This window comes from Atractosteus spatula, chromosome 6, assembly GCF_055471065.1.
Source record: "Atractosteus spatula isolate fAtrSpa1 chromosome 6, fAtrSpa1.hap1, whole genome shotgun sequence".
Lineage (NCBI taxonomy): Eukaryota > Metazoa > Chordata > Actinopteri > Semionotiformes > Lepisosteidae > Atractosteus > Atractosteus spatula.
Window position 1 is genome coordinate 30,662,824 of NC_142711.1, and position 21,230 is coordinate 30,684,053.

At 35.6% G+C, this 21,230-nt stretch overlaps 1 protein-coding gene across 2 annotated transcripts in view; it reads right to left on the reverse strand.

Moving 5' to 3' along the window:
• Window positions 1-8,882: 8,882 nt before the first annotated feature.
• Window positions 8,883-21,230, reverse strand: part of tmub1 (transmembrane and ubiquitin-like domain containing 1) — a 30,517-nt gene continuing 18,169 nt past the window's right edge. The window contains exons 2-4 of one of the 2 annotated variants that reach the window (XM_088918867.1): window positions 18,450-18,506; window positions 15,491-16,070; window positions 8,883-9,823 (exon numbers count right to left, since the gene is read on the reverse strand). In XM_088918867.1, coding sequence (XP_088774993.1) covers window positions 9,472-9,823; window positions 15,491-16,029 — 891 coding nt within the window. In that variant the 5' untranslated portion in view covers window positions 16,030-16,070; window positions 18,450-18,506 and the 3' untranslated portion in view covers window positions 8,883-9,471. The remainder of the gene's footprint in view (window positions 9,824-15,490; window positions 16,071-18,449; window positions 18,507-21,230) is intronic. The other variant, XM_088918866.1, reaches the window with a different exon arrangement.

Consider the following 21,230-nt stretch of genomic DNA (forward strand, 5'->3'; position numbering starts at 1 on the left):
CTATATTCTCTAGTGAAGTGCTATATTGAGACCATTAACTGGCTAAGCTTATCATCACAAATTTGTCATCACAGGCTCTGAAGTACTGTGTTGATATGCAGTGCATTTTCTTTCTGTTCTGTAGGTGATCTCTTCTTTTCTGCTGTTTATATTTTACACTGAGAAAATGCTACACAAATGGTATGTTTTCCTTCCTTTAAGTATTGATGTACAGTATGTACTTTTAAAATATAGTGCAAAATTAAGTATTTTATTGCTATTCATAATAGTATAATTTACAATTAAAATTGGATATTCACATACTACATTAAAAACAAAAATAATTCTCAGAATAAATGGAAGCAAGAAGATAAGATTACACAGTTTAGCTAAATAAAATACATTTGTTTCTACTATTCAATACTACGGTATATTTTCTTTCCATGTTTTGCAGAGCTGTTCTGTACTGTATTGTAAAGCTCCGCAGGGGTTATAGGGTTCCAGTACAGTAGCTCTGAATTGCTATCATTTCTTTAGCAATATAGTTTCAGGACACAATTGTAAAACTGTAACAGGCTACTTTAGAGTGAATATATTTATATAAAAATCTGCAAACTTTAGGTGCTTCCAGTAAATTCACACTTAATTGTGATGGCAAAGTGTTTCACTAATAAGTCACAAGCATAAAATCAGCTCTTCAGTCAACTAAACAATAAACTAAAAATATGATCAAATAACAGCGACCAACATCATTTCTTACTGTGCAAAGCAATATCATATGGTCTCTCCTGAACTGAGGTAATAAAGAGAACACTTTTTTTTCTTGCTACAGTGGTATTCTAAGCTGGATAGATATACTACAGTCATATGAACTGTAGAAACAAGTACCATCGGTAAACTTCGATACATTTTTAGTCCTACTCTTTTAAAACAGAGAAGTATTATTATTTCTGTATTTTTTGTAGTTTTAATGTGGGATTTGCTGACCAGTTAATAATTCACGTGAAAAAAAATGGTGTTAAACTTAATCTTGTTTTCTACCTGTATTTATAAGCCAATTACATTAGTTTAAATTGGTTGACTAATCTAAACTAAAATAGAAACTAAGGGTTTGGTGAGAATTTAGATGTGAAAGAATGTACAAGTTACATTACATACACATTAACAAGTCTTTTAATATTTTAATACTGGGTAATTCTGAAGGTTCTTGATATCTTTTGACAATGCCATATTCCGTCAAATACAGTGGTACTTAACTCCTGTCTCTTAACTAAATGCATCACATCCTGTGACATACCCTTATTTAAAAACAAAATGGTAGTGTCTGCAGTTATCAGTATGTTATATTTAAGACCTGCATAATTGAGCAATGCATCAAGGAAAACTCGTAGCATGACAATTGAAGTGAATTATTTAAAACGTTTTCATTAAAGACATTTTCAGACCACTACTTATGCCTCACATTTCAGTTTATCTTTCTTTAAATTTTAAGACTGGGAGCATTGCACAAACTTAAAATGGTTAGGTGCCATGAAACAGCTCCATATTTTAATTTTCAAACATTTATCACCACAGTTCACTTCAAGAAAAAAACTTGAAGTAAAAAACTCATGATGTCTGAACAGAATCAGTGTGCTTAACATCAAAATCTATGTGATCTTGAAGCTTTTTGGCTTAACTTTGAAATTCAGATGGGTTGATAAAATGCTAGATATAAAATATACTGCTATGTAAACTTTGAATTCTGTGAGAAAAAGAGCACTAGCTTAAAGCTGTTGATAGAGATAAGAAGGTACACTTGATTAAAAGATTGGTGTTTTTAGGGTGCAATGTGAAATTTTACTTCCAGGTATCCCAACTAGTAAATCTTTAAAATTTAAACCGTGGCTTATCCTTTCACTGTGTGCTTTTATCACAAAAGGTGTATATAGGAGATAATTTTGTTACAGCAACCGAGCCCTAATTTCTACTGTGTTGGGAACTAGCTTTGATCATTTATCCTTATATGTATTCTTGATTTATATTGTAATAATTTCAGCTTGTTTGGTTGCTGTGTTGTCATAAATGTTTATTAAAAATGTTCATCTTGAGACCTTGACATCTTTATTGTAACTACACATTTTCTAAACTGTCTTGTCTGTTTAAAAATCGGACCAGCTACCATATGGGACAATTCTCAGTCCCCTCAAAGATGCACAAACCTTAATGCAAACTGAGATGGTTTAGGGAGTTAATGCTGGTTTCTGCACAAGAAAAGACCCAGGACAATCTGCTCTCTAAAACTAATGCCACATTGGGAGAACTGTTTCTCTAAAGCAGATACTGGGATCAAATATGAATCTGAGATACTGTATATCTCAGAGAATAAGCTGTGCCTAGTGGGTATAGAAGGAAATAAATATTTCCTCAAATATCTTCACTGCCATCTCAAGGTCTTACCTGTTATGTTTTAGTCCTCGAAAAGGAGGCTCAAGTTGTGGAAGCTTTGGCCTGTACGATTGGTCCCTCACTAAACTTATGCTTCTAAATTCTACAGGATAGTATTTTTATGGCCAAGTGTCTTCTACATGAGCCACTCACTGAACATTCACCTCTTAGCTTGCAATAGCATTACTTTATTTGGGTATCTTGTATTTCTTACACAAGTCTCTGCCTATTTGTCAACTTTTTGTTCCTCTTCATAGGCTATTTAGAACTTGGTTTTACTTTAAAGTTTAATATGTTATCCATAAAATCAAGAGACCAGCAGGGGAAGAACAACATTTAAAAATAGTGATAGTGATAAGCAGTATTTGTATTTAAACTTATGGTTTGGGACTGAATACATCCTCGCTCTCTGAATTTAATTTTGTGCATATTATACAGTTATTCCTAATATGAAATGATTGCAAGGCATTTCATTCTATAGCTACAAAAAACACTTTTGAAACACTAAGCATTCTAAGCAGAATACCTTTTTACAGAAGAATCTTGAAATATGATTTATTAAAATATAAAACAAAAATATATTTTTGCTTTGAAATACTGTGAGAAAAAGACCTAAGAGACCTTCTGAAAATTGAGGTGGAGATTAAGTGTCTATTCCTATTCCAGTTCTGAAGGTGTTTCTGAGACCAAATTGCTGTTCAAGCACCTGACCAAGAACTCTATTATTTCCCCATCTTTCAATTGCTTTGGCATCAAAATTTCATCACAGTCAATGAGGCCCCAGCTGAGAAAAAAAAACTATTGATATGCATTGAAACTGGACACATTGTTCTCCGAGTGAAAACAAAAATGCATTTGAAATGTTTGTTTCAGAACGGGTATTTTCAACTGTTACCTCTCCAAAGATCAGTTTAGGCTTTCAAAAGAAGGAACAAAAGTTTCTGCACACTGAGCATAGAGTGGAAAGCAGTGAATAAAAATTTAATGGAAATACAGTATTTTAAAAACTAACATAAAACATGAAATATTTCCATAATCGTACATTTGGAAAAAATGAACAAAGTGTAATAATGCAAACTGTATTTTGCTATGTATGTATGAAGGTATCAAGAACCCTTACATGAATGGATATTTTTCTTATATTTTGATTAAACATTGGTGGTGGTGGAGGGGAGTCCCCATTACCTGTAAAGCACTTTGAGTAGAGTGTCCAGAAAAGTGCTATATAAAGTGTAAGCAATAATAATAATAATAATAATAATAATAATAATAAACTACAGTGAAGCATTGTTAAATCATTAGACAATGCAGGACATCGAATGTATAGGAGATAATATATACTTACTGTATGTACTGTAAGTCAAAGACAAGGCTGTAACATTTTACAAACAGTAGCTGTAGCAGAGATTTGTACACACAGTGTATTTAGAGTGCATTACATGTTTTTTGAAAACTGCTCAAAAACCATCAATAAAAATAATTGTTGATGGTACTGAAATTGAAAACAGAATCTTATGAAAATCATATTTGTTTTCACCAGGTCTTTTCTTTTGGTATGGCAATGCAATACATTAGACTATAAAGAGGGAAGCATATATACTCATTCAAATTGCAATCAGTCTCCATCTTCATTACTAAATTCAGGGCATGAAATAGGATCCAGCAACCTCAAAAGACACTTACAAGAAAGTCAAAGATAAAGTGCAAAAGCAGAAACTTGCCTATAATAAAGTGTTTTGTTTTTACAAAAGTTCTTAATTTATACATTTTCTATAATAAAAACCAAATTCCATCCATGACATCCTACATCCTGTATGATAACATCCTGTATGATAAGCTATTTAGCCGACTTTTTTATGATAAACTATTTTTAGTTTTATCCTTTAAAACAAACTGAAAATACAAATTGGGACACACCTAGCTAGAATAGGTGGAAAAGACTTGGGTGTTTATGTTAACACATCATTTACATTTTCCAGACAATGTGGGAAGCAATAAAAAGATAAACGTTTGCTAAAAAGTAAGAATTGTACAATGCCTCATTATTACAATTGGTCACCAAGGATATTGATGCTCTGTAATCAGTCCAGACAAGAGAAGCCAAGTCTATTCTTGGGCTTATGAGAATGTCCAACACTGAGAGGCTGGATACAACTGAATCTTTTTAGTCTTAAACAGAGAAGACTAAAAGGGGACCTTTATAGAAGTACTCAGGATCTTCAAAGGCATTGAAAAAGCAGAGGATTTCTATAGAATGAACAGTGATACAAGAAGCACAAGACCAAGAAATTCTAAATTCTAAATTCTAAAGGGAAACAGGAGGATGGAACATACTACCCAGCCATGTGGTTCAATCTGATACCTAGACCTCCTTCAAGAAAATAGTGGATTAGGTCCTAGAATCAATACATTAAATGGGCCAGATGGGCTACTTTCATTTGTAACCTTTCCTATGTTCTTCAAATTAGACTACCTGTATTTACAGTAAAAAATTTAAAAAATTACAAAAAAATAGTGCAACATAATTCAATGCATCCATTCTATACTGATGGATCCTTTATCCTTATTTTGAAGTTTTTCTATTTTACAAGGAATGCTTAATGTTATATAATGGTTTACAGCAAATTACCATTATCCTGTATTTTCACTCTATTGTCTCATTGCATACATCTAAAAACAGATTTTGTAATACCCATCTTTTGTTTATTACACAAAATTACATTTATTTCCCATAGCTTAGAAAATGTTTCATATATAAAATGAGATGTTTTGTTCTGAATTCTGTTTTAGATGTTCTACACTGCAGAGCAAAAGTATTCAATAAAAACAAGGCTGACAATTGACAGAACAGCTCTGCAACTAGAGAAACTGACACCCAACTATAATTTCTCCTGACCACCTAAACACTACAGTTGGTCTTTAGTTGTCACCACTGAATTCAGAGCAGTGGTTACAAAAAAGCAGGAGAGCAGACTGAGCTTCTGAGACTAATTAGAGAGGCAGTCTTTAGCCCAAGGCTTATCAACAGGACACCTTTTGTCAGGCAGGCTGCTTATATAGAATATAAATAAAAGGGGCAAACAGATCCAGCTATTCCTCTCCATGTGAGATTTAAAATTCTCAATAAAAACCAAACCTCGCCAAACCTACTACTTTGAATACATATACTGCACATACCACACTTGAGAATTGAGTTGTTATTCCAAACAAAACAAGAATTAATCCTAGAATGTAATCAAATATTTTGTCTTTCATAGGAATGTTGTGATGTGTTGTGAGAGTTATGATTACAATACAAGCAACAAATGCTTTAAGATAACAGAGGAAGGGTGAAGCATTATGTCTTGATATAATTTCTCACAGCATCTGTTTCAAGATCTCAATTTTTTTTCTTCAGAAATTATGACGCACATACTGAATATCACTGTCATGTCTTAATGACGTTATATATGTGTAACATAACTAACTCACTGTTTAATTGATTGAATAAGCCCCCATTTCAGATAATAAATGTTATTGTTTATAAATAAGTTCTGCAAAATGCACAACAGTTATGGAGAAAAAGTAATAGAGCGTCCTCAAAGAAACAAAATCAAGTGAACATAAAGCAGTTTAAGTTTGTATTTAAGAGAATTGTATGCCATAAACTTCAATATATTCTCTGAAGGTTTACTCTTGAAAATTAAAACCTTTCAAAATTGAAATACATTTTTGCATTTCAAGAAGGTGCCCTTCTTCAATAAAAAATAATTGCTTTTGTGAGAGCATTTGTTACAATTTGTACAAGATGCTGTATTTGAAAAGCTAAAAAACTGCAAATAACTGAAACATGAAACAATGTATCAACTGTAATTTTTTATGTGATTATCCAATTATGAAAACAAAAGGCAAATCCATCCATCTTCTAAAAGCTTTAATCAATACAAGGTTGCAGGGGAGCTGGAATCTATCCCAGAAAGCAACAGGTACAAGACACGACGCATCCTGGACAGCATGCCAGTCCATTGCAGGAAACGCACAGAGACAGACACACACACACAACAAATATCAGGGCCAATTCTCCCAGAAGCTCATTAACCTACCAGTACGTCCTTGGACTGTAGGTGGAAACTGGAACACTTGGCAGAAACCTATGTGCACACCAGAGGAACATACAAACTCCACACAGATAGCATCTCAGGAACTGAACCCAGGCCTCCAGCATTGCGAGGCAACAATGCTAACCACTGTGCCACCCTAAACACAAATAATTTTGCAAGTTAAGTTAAAGCTACTTTAAAAAACAGCATCTTTTTGTTTGGGGTTTTCAAGAGAGGAAAAAAATGCTGATATTTAGGCCTCCTCTTTAGCAAACCATTTACTGTCGAGAAAAAAAAAAAATGCAGGCCGCTAAAAAAAGGTATCATAAAAATAATCTGAAACATTTATATACCAATTATGTAGAGACAGCTAAGGAGGTCGTTAGAATATCAGTTTTAAACATTTGTCATTTTATTCCCTTAAAATTAAAATGTATTTCAGACTATTTGGGTTAAGAACTGCTTAATGCATATGATGCAAAATATCCCTATGCCTCAATTTACAAATGTAATCTGTTCCTCATAAACCATAAACCAAAAACAATGTCCATTACATTAGATGTTAAAACTTCCCAGGGTTTGGAAAATAACCCATTATTACCTGTTTTTACCTGAACTGTCAAAGTACACTGGGACATGTTTATGATAGCTATATAGCTAATTACTCTATTTACTGTAGTACCGGAGTTGGCAAGACAAATAGTCAAAATAAACTGTGTAGGTGCTGAGGCGCTGAGGACTTTTGTTGCTATGAGGAGGGCATCTTCCATTTGGCTACAAAGGACACACCTTTTTAACAGTAAAAATCTCTTCATAGCTAAGAAAAACAGGTATAAAAATGTATCTATTTCTTATAGGAAAAAATTGGAAAACTGGCAGTTCTTAATTTAAGGGATGAGTATATTACTTATTTTTATCCCAACACCGCACTGAATCAAAGTAAAAAAATTGCCTGCTTACTCTTAATTCCAACATTTGCCTTACTTAAGATATACAAAATGTAAACAAACACTAAAAACAAATGCACTGTGGAACCTGAGGATAGTACGTCACCTTCAGCTACGAAAGACACCTATGCAGGTAGCAAAAACAAAATGTATAAATACAAAAGGGAAAACACTGAGCTTGAAGACGTTAAAAAAGACAAGTGTGTCAGCATCATTTTCTAGCTGTAGGGGTGCAATAAATAAAACAATTAAAATTAAGCATGATACCTTAGAATGGTACAATGAACTAGTGAGGCTGTCCACAGAATGACTAGTGAGAATGTCCACAATATTAGTTATCACAATACAAGATGTTACTACTATGGAACTCTATACTCAGAGGAATGTCCTACACTTACAAACTAAAATAAGTATGTTTACAACTGATCAAAGAAGACTGCTAAAGGACTTGGTTAAAGTATTCAAAATCCTAAAAGGCAGACGTTATCCCAAAGGGCTCCTTCAGAATCAACAGTGAAACACCACAAGTTACAAAAGAAAGTTACTTAAGTTACTTAGTAAACTAAAGGGACGTGCATTACAAACGGAGTCCATGAGGCACACAAAGGGTTGTGCGAGTCTGAAACATATTACCCAGCCATGTTGTCAAAACAATACCATTATTCAAGAAATACGTGATTCATATGTTTAGCTATTTCTTTACTAACTTGTAGTAAAAATCATACTAGCTAGATGGAGTGATTGGTCTCCTCTCATCTGTAAATATCTTATGAGAGGAAGCCAACAATTATTCCCACACTGATGGGAAATTAGCATTGAGACAGTTGTAGTCTCTAGAGGAAATTCTCCAGAATTATATTTTTTGATGGAATTTTGATGAAAGGATGTTTTATTTGTTAGCAAGGTGTAAAAGGAGACCAGCTATTCAACTGAGGAATGTATACAGATTTAAGAAATCTCATTACTACATTTCTCTCTTAATACAGATAAAGTAAACATTTCATGCAGAGCAATTACATTACCACTGAACAGTGAGGAAGTCTGCAAAATCCTTTAAAGGTAGAATCAATTCAAGTGACACAGACAGCACTTCTAATTCACCCACCCATAACAGAACAGATCAGATAAACAGATTTGCTCAAGGACAAACAAGTTTCAATGAATTTAACCAATTATGGGCTCCAAGCAAAGCTAGGAGCATTCTATTAAAAACCACTCCTATAATAGTCACATTATTATATTATGCAATTGAATTTACCCTAGATGCTACTATTACTTTTCACCTTTGGAATCTATTACCGAGGTCACAACTTACAAAACTTCCAAAATTATTTTTCTGCTCCACATTTTAGAGATCTTCAGAAATAAAGAATAAATAAAAATCATATTGAAAATCTTTAAATTAATTTAAAAGAAGATTTTAAAGAAAATAACACAGAGACGTCACCAGTAAATAAAAGAATGCTTTAATAGATTTCCAATGCTTTAAAAGCCCTATTTTACACAACTTATGCTTCAAGTCCAGACTTATAACAGCAATAATGCCTTCTCCACTAAAGTGAAAATAAACAGCAAATAAGAGGCACTGCTGGGCTGGTTGGTGAATTCTTGAAAATCCTGCAGTGCATTTCAATATACCATTGTACTACTCCTCTCATTAACTTTGCACATCTGCCAATCACAGGCAGCCCACCGGATTCAGACTGAATTCCTCTGCAGCACAAATGAAAGGAGAAAAGATGGGCCCAACTCTACAGGTAGACAAAATAAGCCAACCATTTAGTTATTAATTTTAAAAAATACAACATATATCCAATTTCATTATATTTTCAGAGGGTGATTTTAACAGGTAGGAAGGCATGTTCTATCAATGATTAGATTCCCATTCCAACATTTTACAGCTCCTTTAAATACATTTTCCCCTGCCTCGCTCAAATCAGAAAGACGACCGATGGCCATCTCAGAATAAATCACGGACTGCTCACGAACGGAGTGAGAGGACACAGTAAGTGAGGGACACGGTGGCAGAGTCAGTCAGTCTATCGACGATAGACTCCAAATGCAGCAAAGCTGAAGAAGATGGTGATGCCCACAAGGGAGGCGGTGGCAGGGGCGGTGAAGAACTGGCGATACTGGATCTGGAAGTACCACAGAACTGAAAGCATGAGCACAAACAAGGGTACCATCAGGCTACCCATGTTAAGGGCCACATGAACCTGGTCAGCTGCCCGTGCCCCTGCAGGCACCTGTGGCGTGGCATGCTGAGATATGTGGCAGTGCAGGACACAGTTGTCAGGCAGGTTTAATGAAGCAAGGGTCTGGGCATCATCTCGCAAAAGCTGTCCCTGGTATATCAACCGCACCTGGTGCTCCTGGCCTGCAAAGTAAGTTCTGCCAATAAATAAAAAATAAAAAAGAGAGAGAAGGAACAAATATCAGTTACTGTTTTGGGTCTACCTGTAACAACACAATAGGTATACACTGGGATAACCTATAACAATTAACCTTTGCTTAATTTATGTACATTGCTTATTGAAAAATCACATATGAAGTGTTCATGGACAAGTACATTTCATTCATTTATTGTGAAGTGCCCTGGATAAGGGCATCTGATATGATATTTCACAGTTACACTGTCCTTCCTGCTCACAGCGTTTGACCATAGCTCAGAAAACGGAGTGCAAAATGGGTGTTTCAATTTTATCCAGTTACACCATTATGTAATTACCACTAGGTGGTACTGTTATAGTACAAATCTGAAGCAATGTGAAACTAAGGCTGCTTTTTACTGAATTATTATTCATTATAATTTGTTTAAAAAAATAAAGAAGAAACTAGATTTTTGCAATATAATGACAAGACTAATGCAATGGGGTGCAAATTACAATTGTAAACATTTATATCTAAAAAAAAATACATAAGAAAACTGGCTCTTATTACCAGATACAAGTACAGCATTTCTAAAGCATATTGGTATGGATTGTCTGCAGAGAACATGTAGGTTTAAACTACTTGTCATTCACAAAGCTCTAACAGATTCTGATGTACACTACCATAAGTAATAGTTACATTTGAACCAAGAAAATGTGGTACTCTTTATTCTGTAAGTCTCTGGTGAGTCCTTTTGCTGGAGGCTACTCCAACAATTCTATGGGTATTAACATACAATATCTTCAATTCTCTTCAGTCACAACACCTTTACAGGCGGTACAGAAGAAAAAAAATACCTCTTGCATGGAGTGTCATGGACAGACTAAGGTATTTTTTTTAGCCTGGAAAGATCAAATGGGAATTTGATTTGGGTATTCAAATTCCTGAAAGGCACTGACCAGGTCAGCTGAGGAGACTCCAGCTTCTACATCTGTGTGTCATTTAGGACAGAAAACAGTAGATTCTTCTGTATGCAGAATATTGTTAGTCTAGAACCAACTTTGACGACTGGATGTAGTTCATTTTTATGTCTAAATATGTTTAGTTTGAAAGTTGCTCTCGATAAGGGCATCTGCTAAATATATAATGTCACTGAAGCCAACCTTAAGCTACTTATGACCAAACAAGAAAGATGGCCTGAGTACCCTTTCATTTGTCAGTCCTATATTAGGACTGGTTTAAGATATGAAGTCCCATATTAGTTTGGTTTAGGTTTTTCAGCCCTTAAAAGAAGACTTTGAACTGTTCAGTACAGCACATACCTGTATATAGAATGCAATTATGACCTGACATTGTTACTGAAGTGCTACTGACATGGGGTTATTTCAAAATTCTGCTTTTTTTGGATTTTTTTTTCCCCACACTAAGTTGCCTTTTTATCTAATTGGCTATATCTAACTGAGCAGGCAGACTCTTTGGAGCAGTTGTGTCTGTCACATCGTCAAAGAAAGAGGTAGAGCTGTACTCCATCTACACTGCTCTCTGTGCCCTCCCGCTGTGACAAGAGGAACCAAAAAGAACATTCACAAACAAATCCACCACGTAGGCTTTCCCAGAGATGATTACTGACAAAAACTAACTAAAACATAAGATCTGTATAAGCAACTGGTATTTCACCATGACAAACTCATATTGAAAGAAGAACTAACAAGGACAAAGGCACAGAATGGGATTGCTATTTTCATCCCAGGTTTATTTTACTCTATCTGACATCCATAAAACAGTGTGGCTACCAGACCTTTCTTAAAATGTGATCTAATTCAAATAAAGTATCACCATACCTCCCCACTAAGCCTCTTACAAACTCACTATTTGTAAGCACTCTTACTCAATAAGTAGTTTCATCAGGCATTTCATTATACCAGTGGTTCTCAAACTGTGGTACGCGTACCGGCAGTGGTACGTGGAGTGCCGCCAAGTGGTACGCCAAATGACCCTGGAACTGTGTCGTGTGCGCTGAAAAATCGGGACGGGTTTTCATATTTTGTATTTTAATACGTGTCGAATACGCAGCCTACTTACGACGATACAGTGCATGCTAATACTTCAGTGGACACAAGAGATACTCTGTAATTCTATACAACTCTATAGGAATGCGTGCTACGGATGCAAGTGACCAATTGTATTTAAGAAAAGCTACTGTATCTCCAGCAAATAGGGAGAAAGGAGAATGTGCGTGATTTTGGAACAATGCCAACGTTGTAAACACAGGAATGCATAGAAATACGTGCTACGAACGCAGGTAATCTTGTGACCACACGAAAGCGTGATAACAGAAAAATATTTAAGAACTGTTCTAATTTGAGAAAAATACACCGAGCGTCTCTGTGTTTCGCTCCCATGCGCATGAAATAAAAACTTTAAATAAATACGGAAATAAAAACGGAAACGCGGATAAATGCAAGCTTGCGTATTGCTAAAGCAGGTAAGCTACACTATTTTTGAAGAACCTTATTTACCGTTGGCAAAAGAGCTGACACGTATTATGTGTAGAGAAAAAGCTGCTAAACAGCTCGACCTGCTGCCCCCCCCTGAAAGACACAGTCATTCATAGAATTATTGAAATGAAGGATTATATCAAAAGTACACTGATAGAGCACGTTAAGATGAGCAGATGTTTTTCACTGCAATTAGATGAGTCTGTAGTAGATTTGGCCAATTTGCTCATTAACGTTAGATACGAGTTTGAGGGCATGTCCCATGAAGACTTTCTGTTCTGTAAACCGCTACCAACATGAACTACAGGAGAGCACATATTTCAGCTTCTGAATGAATTTATCGTAGAGAATGGCCTCGACTGGATAAAATGCGTCTGAGTTTGTACAGACGGTGCTAGAGCAATGACAAGCCGACATAACGGTGTAGTTGCACGAATTAGAAAGGTTGCTCCAGAAATTAATGTACGCATTACAACATCCACCGCGTGACCTTTGCCCTCAAGAAAATGCCTGACGATTTAAAATCTGTTAGACTCTGTTGTGAATTGTATCAAGGCTCGAAAAATTAATTCACATCTGCTTTGCTCAACTAAACAGGCTCACCACTCTCACTGAAATGGTGCTTTTTTATTAGTTGTTGTTAATGTTTTTTTTTCTGTAAAACACTTTGAGAAGCCACCTTTAAAGGCACTATATCAAATAAAGTTTATTATTATAATATTTATTATATGTATGTGTGAGTGTGTGTGCACGTACACTCATGTTGGTCATTGAGAATTTCTGGGGTTCCTATGAGATGATGACTTGTAGGTGGTACTTGGATGCTTTGGTTGGATTAGGGGTGGTACTTGGTCCAAAAAGTTTGAGAACCACTGCATTATACCATTTACATAGTGGAAACTGTTACATGTTACCTATCAACATGAAGGTGATCTAAGCCTAACGAATTCCAATGTAATTTCATATGGAATACAACGTTGGCATTGTATTGGACATTTAGAACTTCCTGCCATCTAAGAAAAGGTTACTTAAAATAATTCCACTAATACAACAACAATAATACTAATATCAAGACTGAAGACTAAGATGCCCTGTGTTTTTGTAAATATTCATGCAAGACTTATCAGATTTTATATTTTGTTAAAATCTGTGTATAAATAATAAGGTTATGGTCTATGGTTAAGGTTATGGTAACAGATTTAACAGGCATTGGATTATATAGTGCTTTTTCTCTTAATTTAAAACATCACTTTACCCTAACTTCAAAACCTTTGCTTTTTATCATTAACTGCATTATCAAAGATTACACAACGGGTCACCAGAAAGTATCACTGAGCTCTTCACAAAGGAGATATCAATAAGAATTTTTTTTTCTGGGAAAAAACAATGTTTCCATGATTTTCTTAATATTTCAAGTGTATAGACAAAAGGATGCAGTTATTTCCTCAGAGTTTGAGTGACTAAAATGCATAACTGTTATACTGCAGTAATAAACAAAAGAACTACGTGGAACCATGTCTATTAAATGAAAGTCTGACATCAGGATTACAAAAAATTGTGTACCGATGCCTTTGACAGAAGTGTTTCTAGATTTTTCTTACTGCTGCTGTGAGATTCCCCTAGTGTCATTCCCAAGCACAGGCAATGACAAACACCAAAACATGGAAGAACATTAATGCATAACATTCAGATTAAAATGGGGCGTAATCAATACTATATTCGACATTCACATTATAACTGTGTCAGTATCGGTTTTATCTGCAGAAAATTGTACGTTTCACTGTAACATCATTACAGAAAAAAACAACATAGCTGAGTTTCTGAGCTTAACGTTATAGGGACTAGTCTTTGGCAAAGGCAGGTATTCATTGTGCACTGCAAAAGTATAAATGTATTGATAACCCTGCTGATATAGGGTCAAAATATCATATAAGTGAAAGATTCACATATAACTAAAAGATTCACTTAAAGGATGATGTGTCCTGCTAAAAAAAAACAAAAGAAATCATAGCAATGTTAATAGCACTGTGATGGGCAAAACTGTTACAAGTACAACTTCTCCCCATGTTAGATGACACTCGATGCAAATTTGGCTTTACGTAAAAATACTTCTGTGGTGCACATAATAAAATTATATGTCTCAAAAATTGAGAATTTGTCAAATTTACATGCATAAACAACAAGTAGTGCAGCAGGTTCCTTTTGCGGAAGAATATCATGGAGTAAGAGTAATGCAATCTCCGCCAGCATCAACCAGAGCAGTTTTACACTTCAGTGTCACTTTGCTTTCACACATGTGAGGAATCCTGTGTCTATTACTACCGTTTTTCATTGAAAATTATGTGCATGTCAGGGAAGCACCCAAGTAATTTTTATTAACTGTATTTTTTTTTAGTTACTGAGGAGTACAGAGTAGTGTAATGAAATGTACAGTATTTATAATTCATTAAAAGGCAATTCTATTTACATTCACAGCCAGGTGAAAAAAGGGAGGAATAGCACAATATCATGAATAGTAATTCTCTATATGTATTCGGGTAATGGGTAAGAAATCGTTATTTCTGACTTACAGAAGACCTGGATTACATAAAAACTTGCAGAACTGGACCCTTAAGTAACCTCGGTAATGGAGGTATAACAATTTTAGAATTATTTTAAAGGAATACATTATGCAATCTGTAAATCTCTGATATGTTTTTGTTCTTATTTAATCAAGACTACAAATATAACTTGAACAAACTGTTTGCAATTACTATTAAGTCTAAGTCCCTATTCTGCATTGCTTCAAAATGAAGGGTTTGTTTTGTGCAAGAAGCTGATTTATTGTTGAAAATGACAATCACATAAGTAGAGTCTCTAGAGAGGGTCAATCATGAATAATGCATAATTGTATTTTAACAATTTAAAAACTCCAGAAAGAGAAATCAAGACTTTTAATGTTAACATTCAAAACTGGAAAGTACAATTTACAAGACACATCATTCTTTTTATTTTCCTTTATCAACACTGCAGACAGAAAATTGGGTATATAAACAAAAAAGACTTAATATGCAATTTCAAAAGAATTTTTGTTGTGAAGTGAATAAAAGTGTAAGCTTCATGTAGTGAAAAATCAATTCCATGGGTTTATATTTAAATTATAACCCAGTAACCAACATTTTAGGATTATCCTGAAAATATAATGACATACCTTTTTATATAGCCAATGGTGTCCTCAGGCTTGACTTGTGCCACTCTTTCAGTATCATTTAAGAATTTAAGCCGGAGCACCATGTTCCTCTGGTCACTGGAATCATCTTGGGAGGGCTGGGCATCGGCATTTGAAGCACTGGGCTGAGGGAAGTCGGAGGGGCTAGGACTGATCAGGTGACTTCCTGCTGTCTCTCTGTGTCGCAGACCTTCTCTAAACACCCCACCATCATGGCTCGCTCTCTCTGAGCCCTCCTCCCCCCCTGCCTCTGATGGGGGCATCTTTCCCTCATCCTCCTGGCTGTCAGTGGCTGGAGTGGTTTCCTGGGGGTCTGTGCTGGATGGTGCTGTTGCTCCCAGTGTGCTCTGGGGTCCAGTCCTGTGCTGGGGGACTGTGGAGGTTGTCGGGTCTGAGGTGAAAAGCTGCTCAGAGCGGTCAGCAGTATGAGTGGAGGCCCAGGCCAGCACCAGCACCAGCACTAGAAACACCACTCCAAAGAGCACAGTCACCTCGTCCCCTACACCTTCAATCAGAGCCATCCTGGGTGTGTCCGGGACCAAGGCAATGTTCAGCTAGGCACCTAGAGGGAGTAGAAAAGTGCTGTCACATCATCAGGCAATAAGAGTAAATTTTACTACTGAGCATTGCATTACTGTAACTGCCACATAATAAAGCTGTACAATATCTCATTATTTCATTAGCTTGATAAGGATCAAAAACATGGTCATTCTTTGTTGTGAAAGAACTGTTACTAATAAAGATGTGGATACACCCTGCAAAGGACTGTTCTTAGTAACAGATTAAATTTATATATGAAACAACAGTTGACTATTTCCACTAATGATCTTTTCCAGGGCAAGATTTACACCTGATTTTCAGAAATGTACGGAAAGCATTAAGACTAAATGTTTGCCATTTGCCTTCTGCCTAAAGAATGTTCATTTCTCTATCTTACAAAAGGGTAGGGAAAGGTGAAATAAAGCAATAATCCCATTAAAAATGCAACAATAAATCGGATTTTAATGAAGTGATAAGGAATTTATAGTGCAGTGGAACTAAATACAAGATCTTTGAGTTCCACCTCATTCATCATCAGAACTGCCACCAGCTTCCGAGAGGGAAACATTTCCTCAAGCGACAGGGGGTATCCTCTAGGCACAGCTACATATGTCATATTTCCATTTTTATCTCTCTCTTAAAAAGCACATTGTGAAAAAACTTGGCACAGGCTTTCTGAGCCATAACATCATGAAAATTATGCTTGGGTAACCTAGTTTTTTTTTTTTTAGAAGTCCAAGGCATTTCCTTGGTTAGATTAGTGATGACTTTAACTTTGGCAGGAGACAAGTGGGAAGCAGGTGATTACACAATACAGTACATGAAAGCAAACTAATTAAGGCAAGAAAGACGGACCACTGTTGCTATAGAAAGCTTCTGGTACATTAATAATGGATTAGGTGAAATCAGCGTATTGAAAAGTATGTAGCTGCTCAGTACCAAAAAGCCTTATTAACACCTGTCACTTACAGGTGGCTAAGCTAATATCTGGAAGAACATTAGTAAAAGATTAATCTTTTTATTAAAATCAGGGATAAACTGAGAACTGCTTTATCTTTTAATTTTGGCTTTAAACAGCAATGTTGCAGTTAGAGATATACAATTTTTTGTAAATCCTTTGGAACCTGCTTGGACAAATAGATTAAAACCTGAGTTCAGACATTCAATACAGAAAAACAACAGTGCCTTGAAGGATCATTTGAAATAGCTTTAAGAAGCAGGTATTTTAACTTGATGCAAATACATCTATTTAACAACAACCCTAACCTAATGTAGTCTAACTCTTCATGCCCTTCATATTATAGAAACACTTCTCTGAAAGAATACTAACTAAAACAATAATGTTCTAAAGCTATTTACAGTGCCTTGTAAAAGATATCCAGATCCTTCCTAAAGTGTCCCTTTCTGCGATTGTAAATTAATGCATTCACATTTTTAAAAACTTAAATGCTCAAACTGAAGGCTTCTAAGGGTTAAGTTACAGTACATGTCAGCAAAGGAGAAAAAAAATGACATAAGTTGATTGCATATGTATTCAGAACCATGAACTTAACATGTGGTGAAAGCACCTTTGGTTGCAATTATAGGTGCAAGTATTTTCGGGTAAGTCTCTACCATCTCCGCATACTAGCTTGGTGCAATTTTTATCCATTCTTCTAGGCAGATTTGCTCAAGTGCTTTCATGTTGCTGCAGGATCACTTATTGACAACAATTTTCAAATCTTTCCATAGATTCTAAATATAATACAAATAAGGACTTTTACTGAACCACTCAAAGACAATCACTTTCTGATTATTTTTTTCACTCCACTGTAGCTGTGACCTTGTGCTTTGGATCACTGTCTGACAAAAAAGTGAATTTTCAACCTAGTTTTAAATCTTTAGCAAACTGAAACCAGTTTTCCTCTAGTATTTGCCTGTACTTTGCTTTGTCCATTTTCCCAACAATTCCTACATGCTTTATAGCAGGGGTGGCCGACCAGTCAATCGCGATCGACCAGTCGATCGATCTCAAGAATGTTTGGCCAAAAGTAAATGGACTATTTGACTATTTCTTTTTTTCAATAGCCTAAAAACTATTCAGATCTGTGCATGTTATGTCATATATTTTACTGCTCTTGTGTGTTTAACCGTTGTTGAATGGGTTGTAAAAGTGTCTTCTCTAAGTGCTGGCTGACACTGGAAAAAAAAGCTACAGGAGCTCCGTAAATAAAGTGTTTTGTTTGCTACCCAGGAACATTCTCTTGGTTATTGCTGCATTAACCCCACATTCGCTATAGTGCATAGTGGAGTGAAACAGACTGGCCGTGACTAATCGCCAACAGTTTGATACGTTTGATTGCCTATTTGATAGTTGTAGTGTTTGAGTGAAAATGATGAAGCAAAGAGACCGAAAACTTACCACAAGGAATGGGAGCATGATTATTTTTTTGTACTGTCAAATCTGCAATGCTAGCATCTACGTGAAAAAGGGAAATATAGAACAACATTTCAAAACTGCACACAAAACGTTTGATGTGGACTTTCCCGCTAATAGTGAGTTACGGAAAAGAAAAGTGGAAAAATTAAAATCTCAACTAGCAGCAGTCAGTTTTCACGAGGCCTCACACAAGAAGGAAAGCGGCGATCATCGCATCGTTCCATGTGAGCCACGTCCTGGCTAAACACAACAAGTCATTTAGGGTTTGAGAAGTAATAAAAAAAGTGTTTTCTGAGGCTGTTTGGAGATTTCAGAAACATTTTTGGCGAGGTTCAGACAGCTCTTGCCTGAAATCAAAGAGTTTCTCAAGTCGTCTAAACATGGTGAATATGCCCAATTAGAGGATGACCAGTGGCTTCTGGATTTAGCATTCCTCACAGACTTGACTGAACTGCTGAATGAGCTGAATATCGAGCTGGAGGTACAAAATAAAAATGTCATCAACATGATCAGCAGTGTCAACGTTAAAAAAAATGACAAGTGTTCTCAAGTAAGCTTCTCAGTGCCAATGCTCACATTAAGGTACAATATTCTTTTTTCTAAAATGGGGAAAATTACTTGTTCACTGTAGTATGAGTCACTTTCTTTTATTTGCTGTCATTTTAATGATGGGTATCGTTATTGTACTGATGTGCCCACAGTCTGTTTTTCCTATATCAGAGTTTCAAATGCACACTTGTAGATCGCGCTGGACTGGCAAATGAAAAAAGTAGATCTTACATTAAAAAAGGTTGGGCACACCTGCTTTACAGTCTCTATTAGAAGAAGCATCCCCATAACCTGCTTTACATAAGGGATTGTGTTGGCTGGCGTTGGGATCAACACCAGATACAATGCTTGACATGTAGACCAAAAAAACCTTTTGTCACTTTTTTGCAGGATCATGCTTTGTTGCAAACTCCAGGATATGGCAGGATATAAGATGGGTGTTGCGCCATACAATTCACCTTTGAGTGACTGGGATAATGTTGAGAGATTCACATTCTCTCTTATCTCTGCCACTGAACTGTTTCATTCTTTCACGGTTGTTATTGGCATCTCTTGCCAGTTTCCCCCCTGCCTGGTGAGTAGACTCTGCTCACAGTGATATTCAGAGACTTCATATTTTTAATCTAATCTGTGCTTTTCAATTACTTTATTGTAATCTTGCTTTGATAGGACCTAAGTCTTCATGGTTGTGTCTTTGCTTGAAATTCACTACCATACCAAGGACCCTAGTTCTGAAATAATGAATTCCAATATTACTGCCCCCAATTTGCACTTAAATTAATTTAGGTTGCTTAATTAAATGCTACTTCAAAGTGTCATATTTGCAAGGGTCTGATTACTTTTACAATGCACTGGACAGGCAGCGGCACTTAGAAGTCTTGAGTGCTGAATATTATTTGATTCCCCCAAAAATTTCAAGTTTTTTTTCCATTCATGGAAAGGAAAATTTTGACAAGTGTGAACTTTGAATATTGCCAAGATTCTTTTTTTTTTAGTGGGACTTAATTCACATCTGGCTCTTTGGGAGCCTCTGGCCAGTGTCTGCCTCAATTCTGCAGTATCTTTTGACATTACTTTGCAGTCCTGCCAGACCAGAAGCCCAGGTTCAGAGCTTTTCTACTGGCAAAACATTCAAGCAGAAATCATCTTACATGTGTGTTTTCTGCTTCAGCTGCAAATGTTATCATTTGATAAGGTTCCAAACAAAATGATGTTTCTTATGGTATTTATCTTGCCAGTGCAGTGGTGACAAGGATGTTTACATGGATTCTGCAACTAAAGTCTCTGCTGTCTGGGGATTGCACAGCCATGTAAACCATTAATCTAAGGTGAAAAAATTCCAGTACAGCACTATAAATGTGGGACTGAACCCTTTAAAAATGTTTATGCCGGCTTCTAAAATAATGATGGAAAACTTGTTTTTATGTTGATCCTAAAAATCATAAGCTCTTAAATTCAAATAAAAGCCCATTAGTGTTAGCCATGCATTGCTGTAATTTCATGGGTGTATAGAGAAAAACAAAACTGGAGATTCATCTTATTTCTTAAATACAACCATTTCATTTTTTGCACTGATAAACCACATGGCTTCCACACAATGTTCCTCATCTCACGCTTCTTAACTTTTAATTCTAAACCAAATTCTTACATTCAGTGCACAGATTTTATAATGAAGGTTCTTTAAGAGACTCAAAAGTCACTGTCAAACATAATTATCCAAGCAAGAATAAATCTGCTTCTCTGACTCATTTAGAATGTTCCAGAAGCTGCGATAAACTCAATATTGCTCTGACCTGCTACCATACTGTAATATTTAAAACAATTAATGTGGCATTAATGATATTACTACCATTTAATGTCAGCAGCTTATAATAAGACAATGCACTGATGACAAGCTGAAGTTTGTTTTAAAATTTGAGTTGCTTTTTCTGTAACGGAATATAGAAATTCTAACATAGATAATTTTGTTCCCCCAAGTGATAACACTTCATACCTATCCTCCCACAATTAAAAAAAAATAAGTTGTCATTAGAAACTAACATTAAAAGATGCTGAATATTTTTTTAACTTTGACTGTGTACACTGTATATTTCATACTTTATCAAGTCTTTTCCAATATCCAAATTCAAAAGTGTTCTGCTTGAGTGAATTTCATGATAAAATCCTTGAATTGTTTCATATTTAAAAGCTAATTCTGTAACACAAACCGTATTC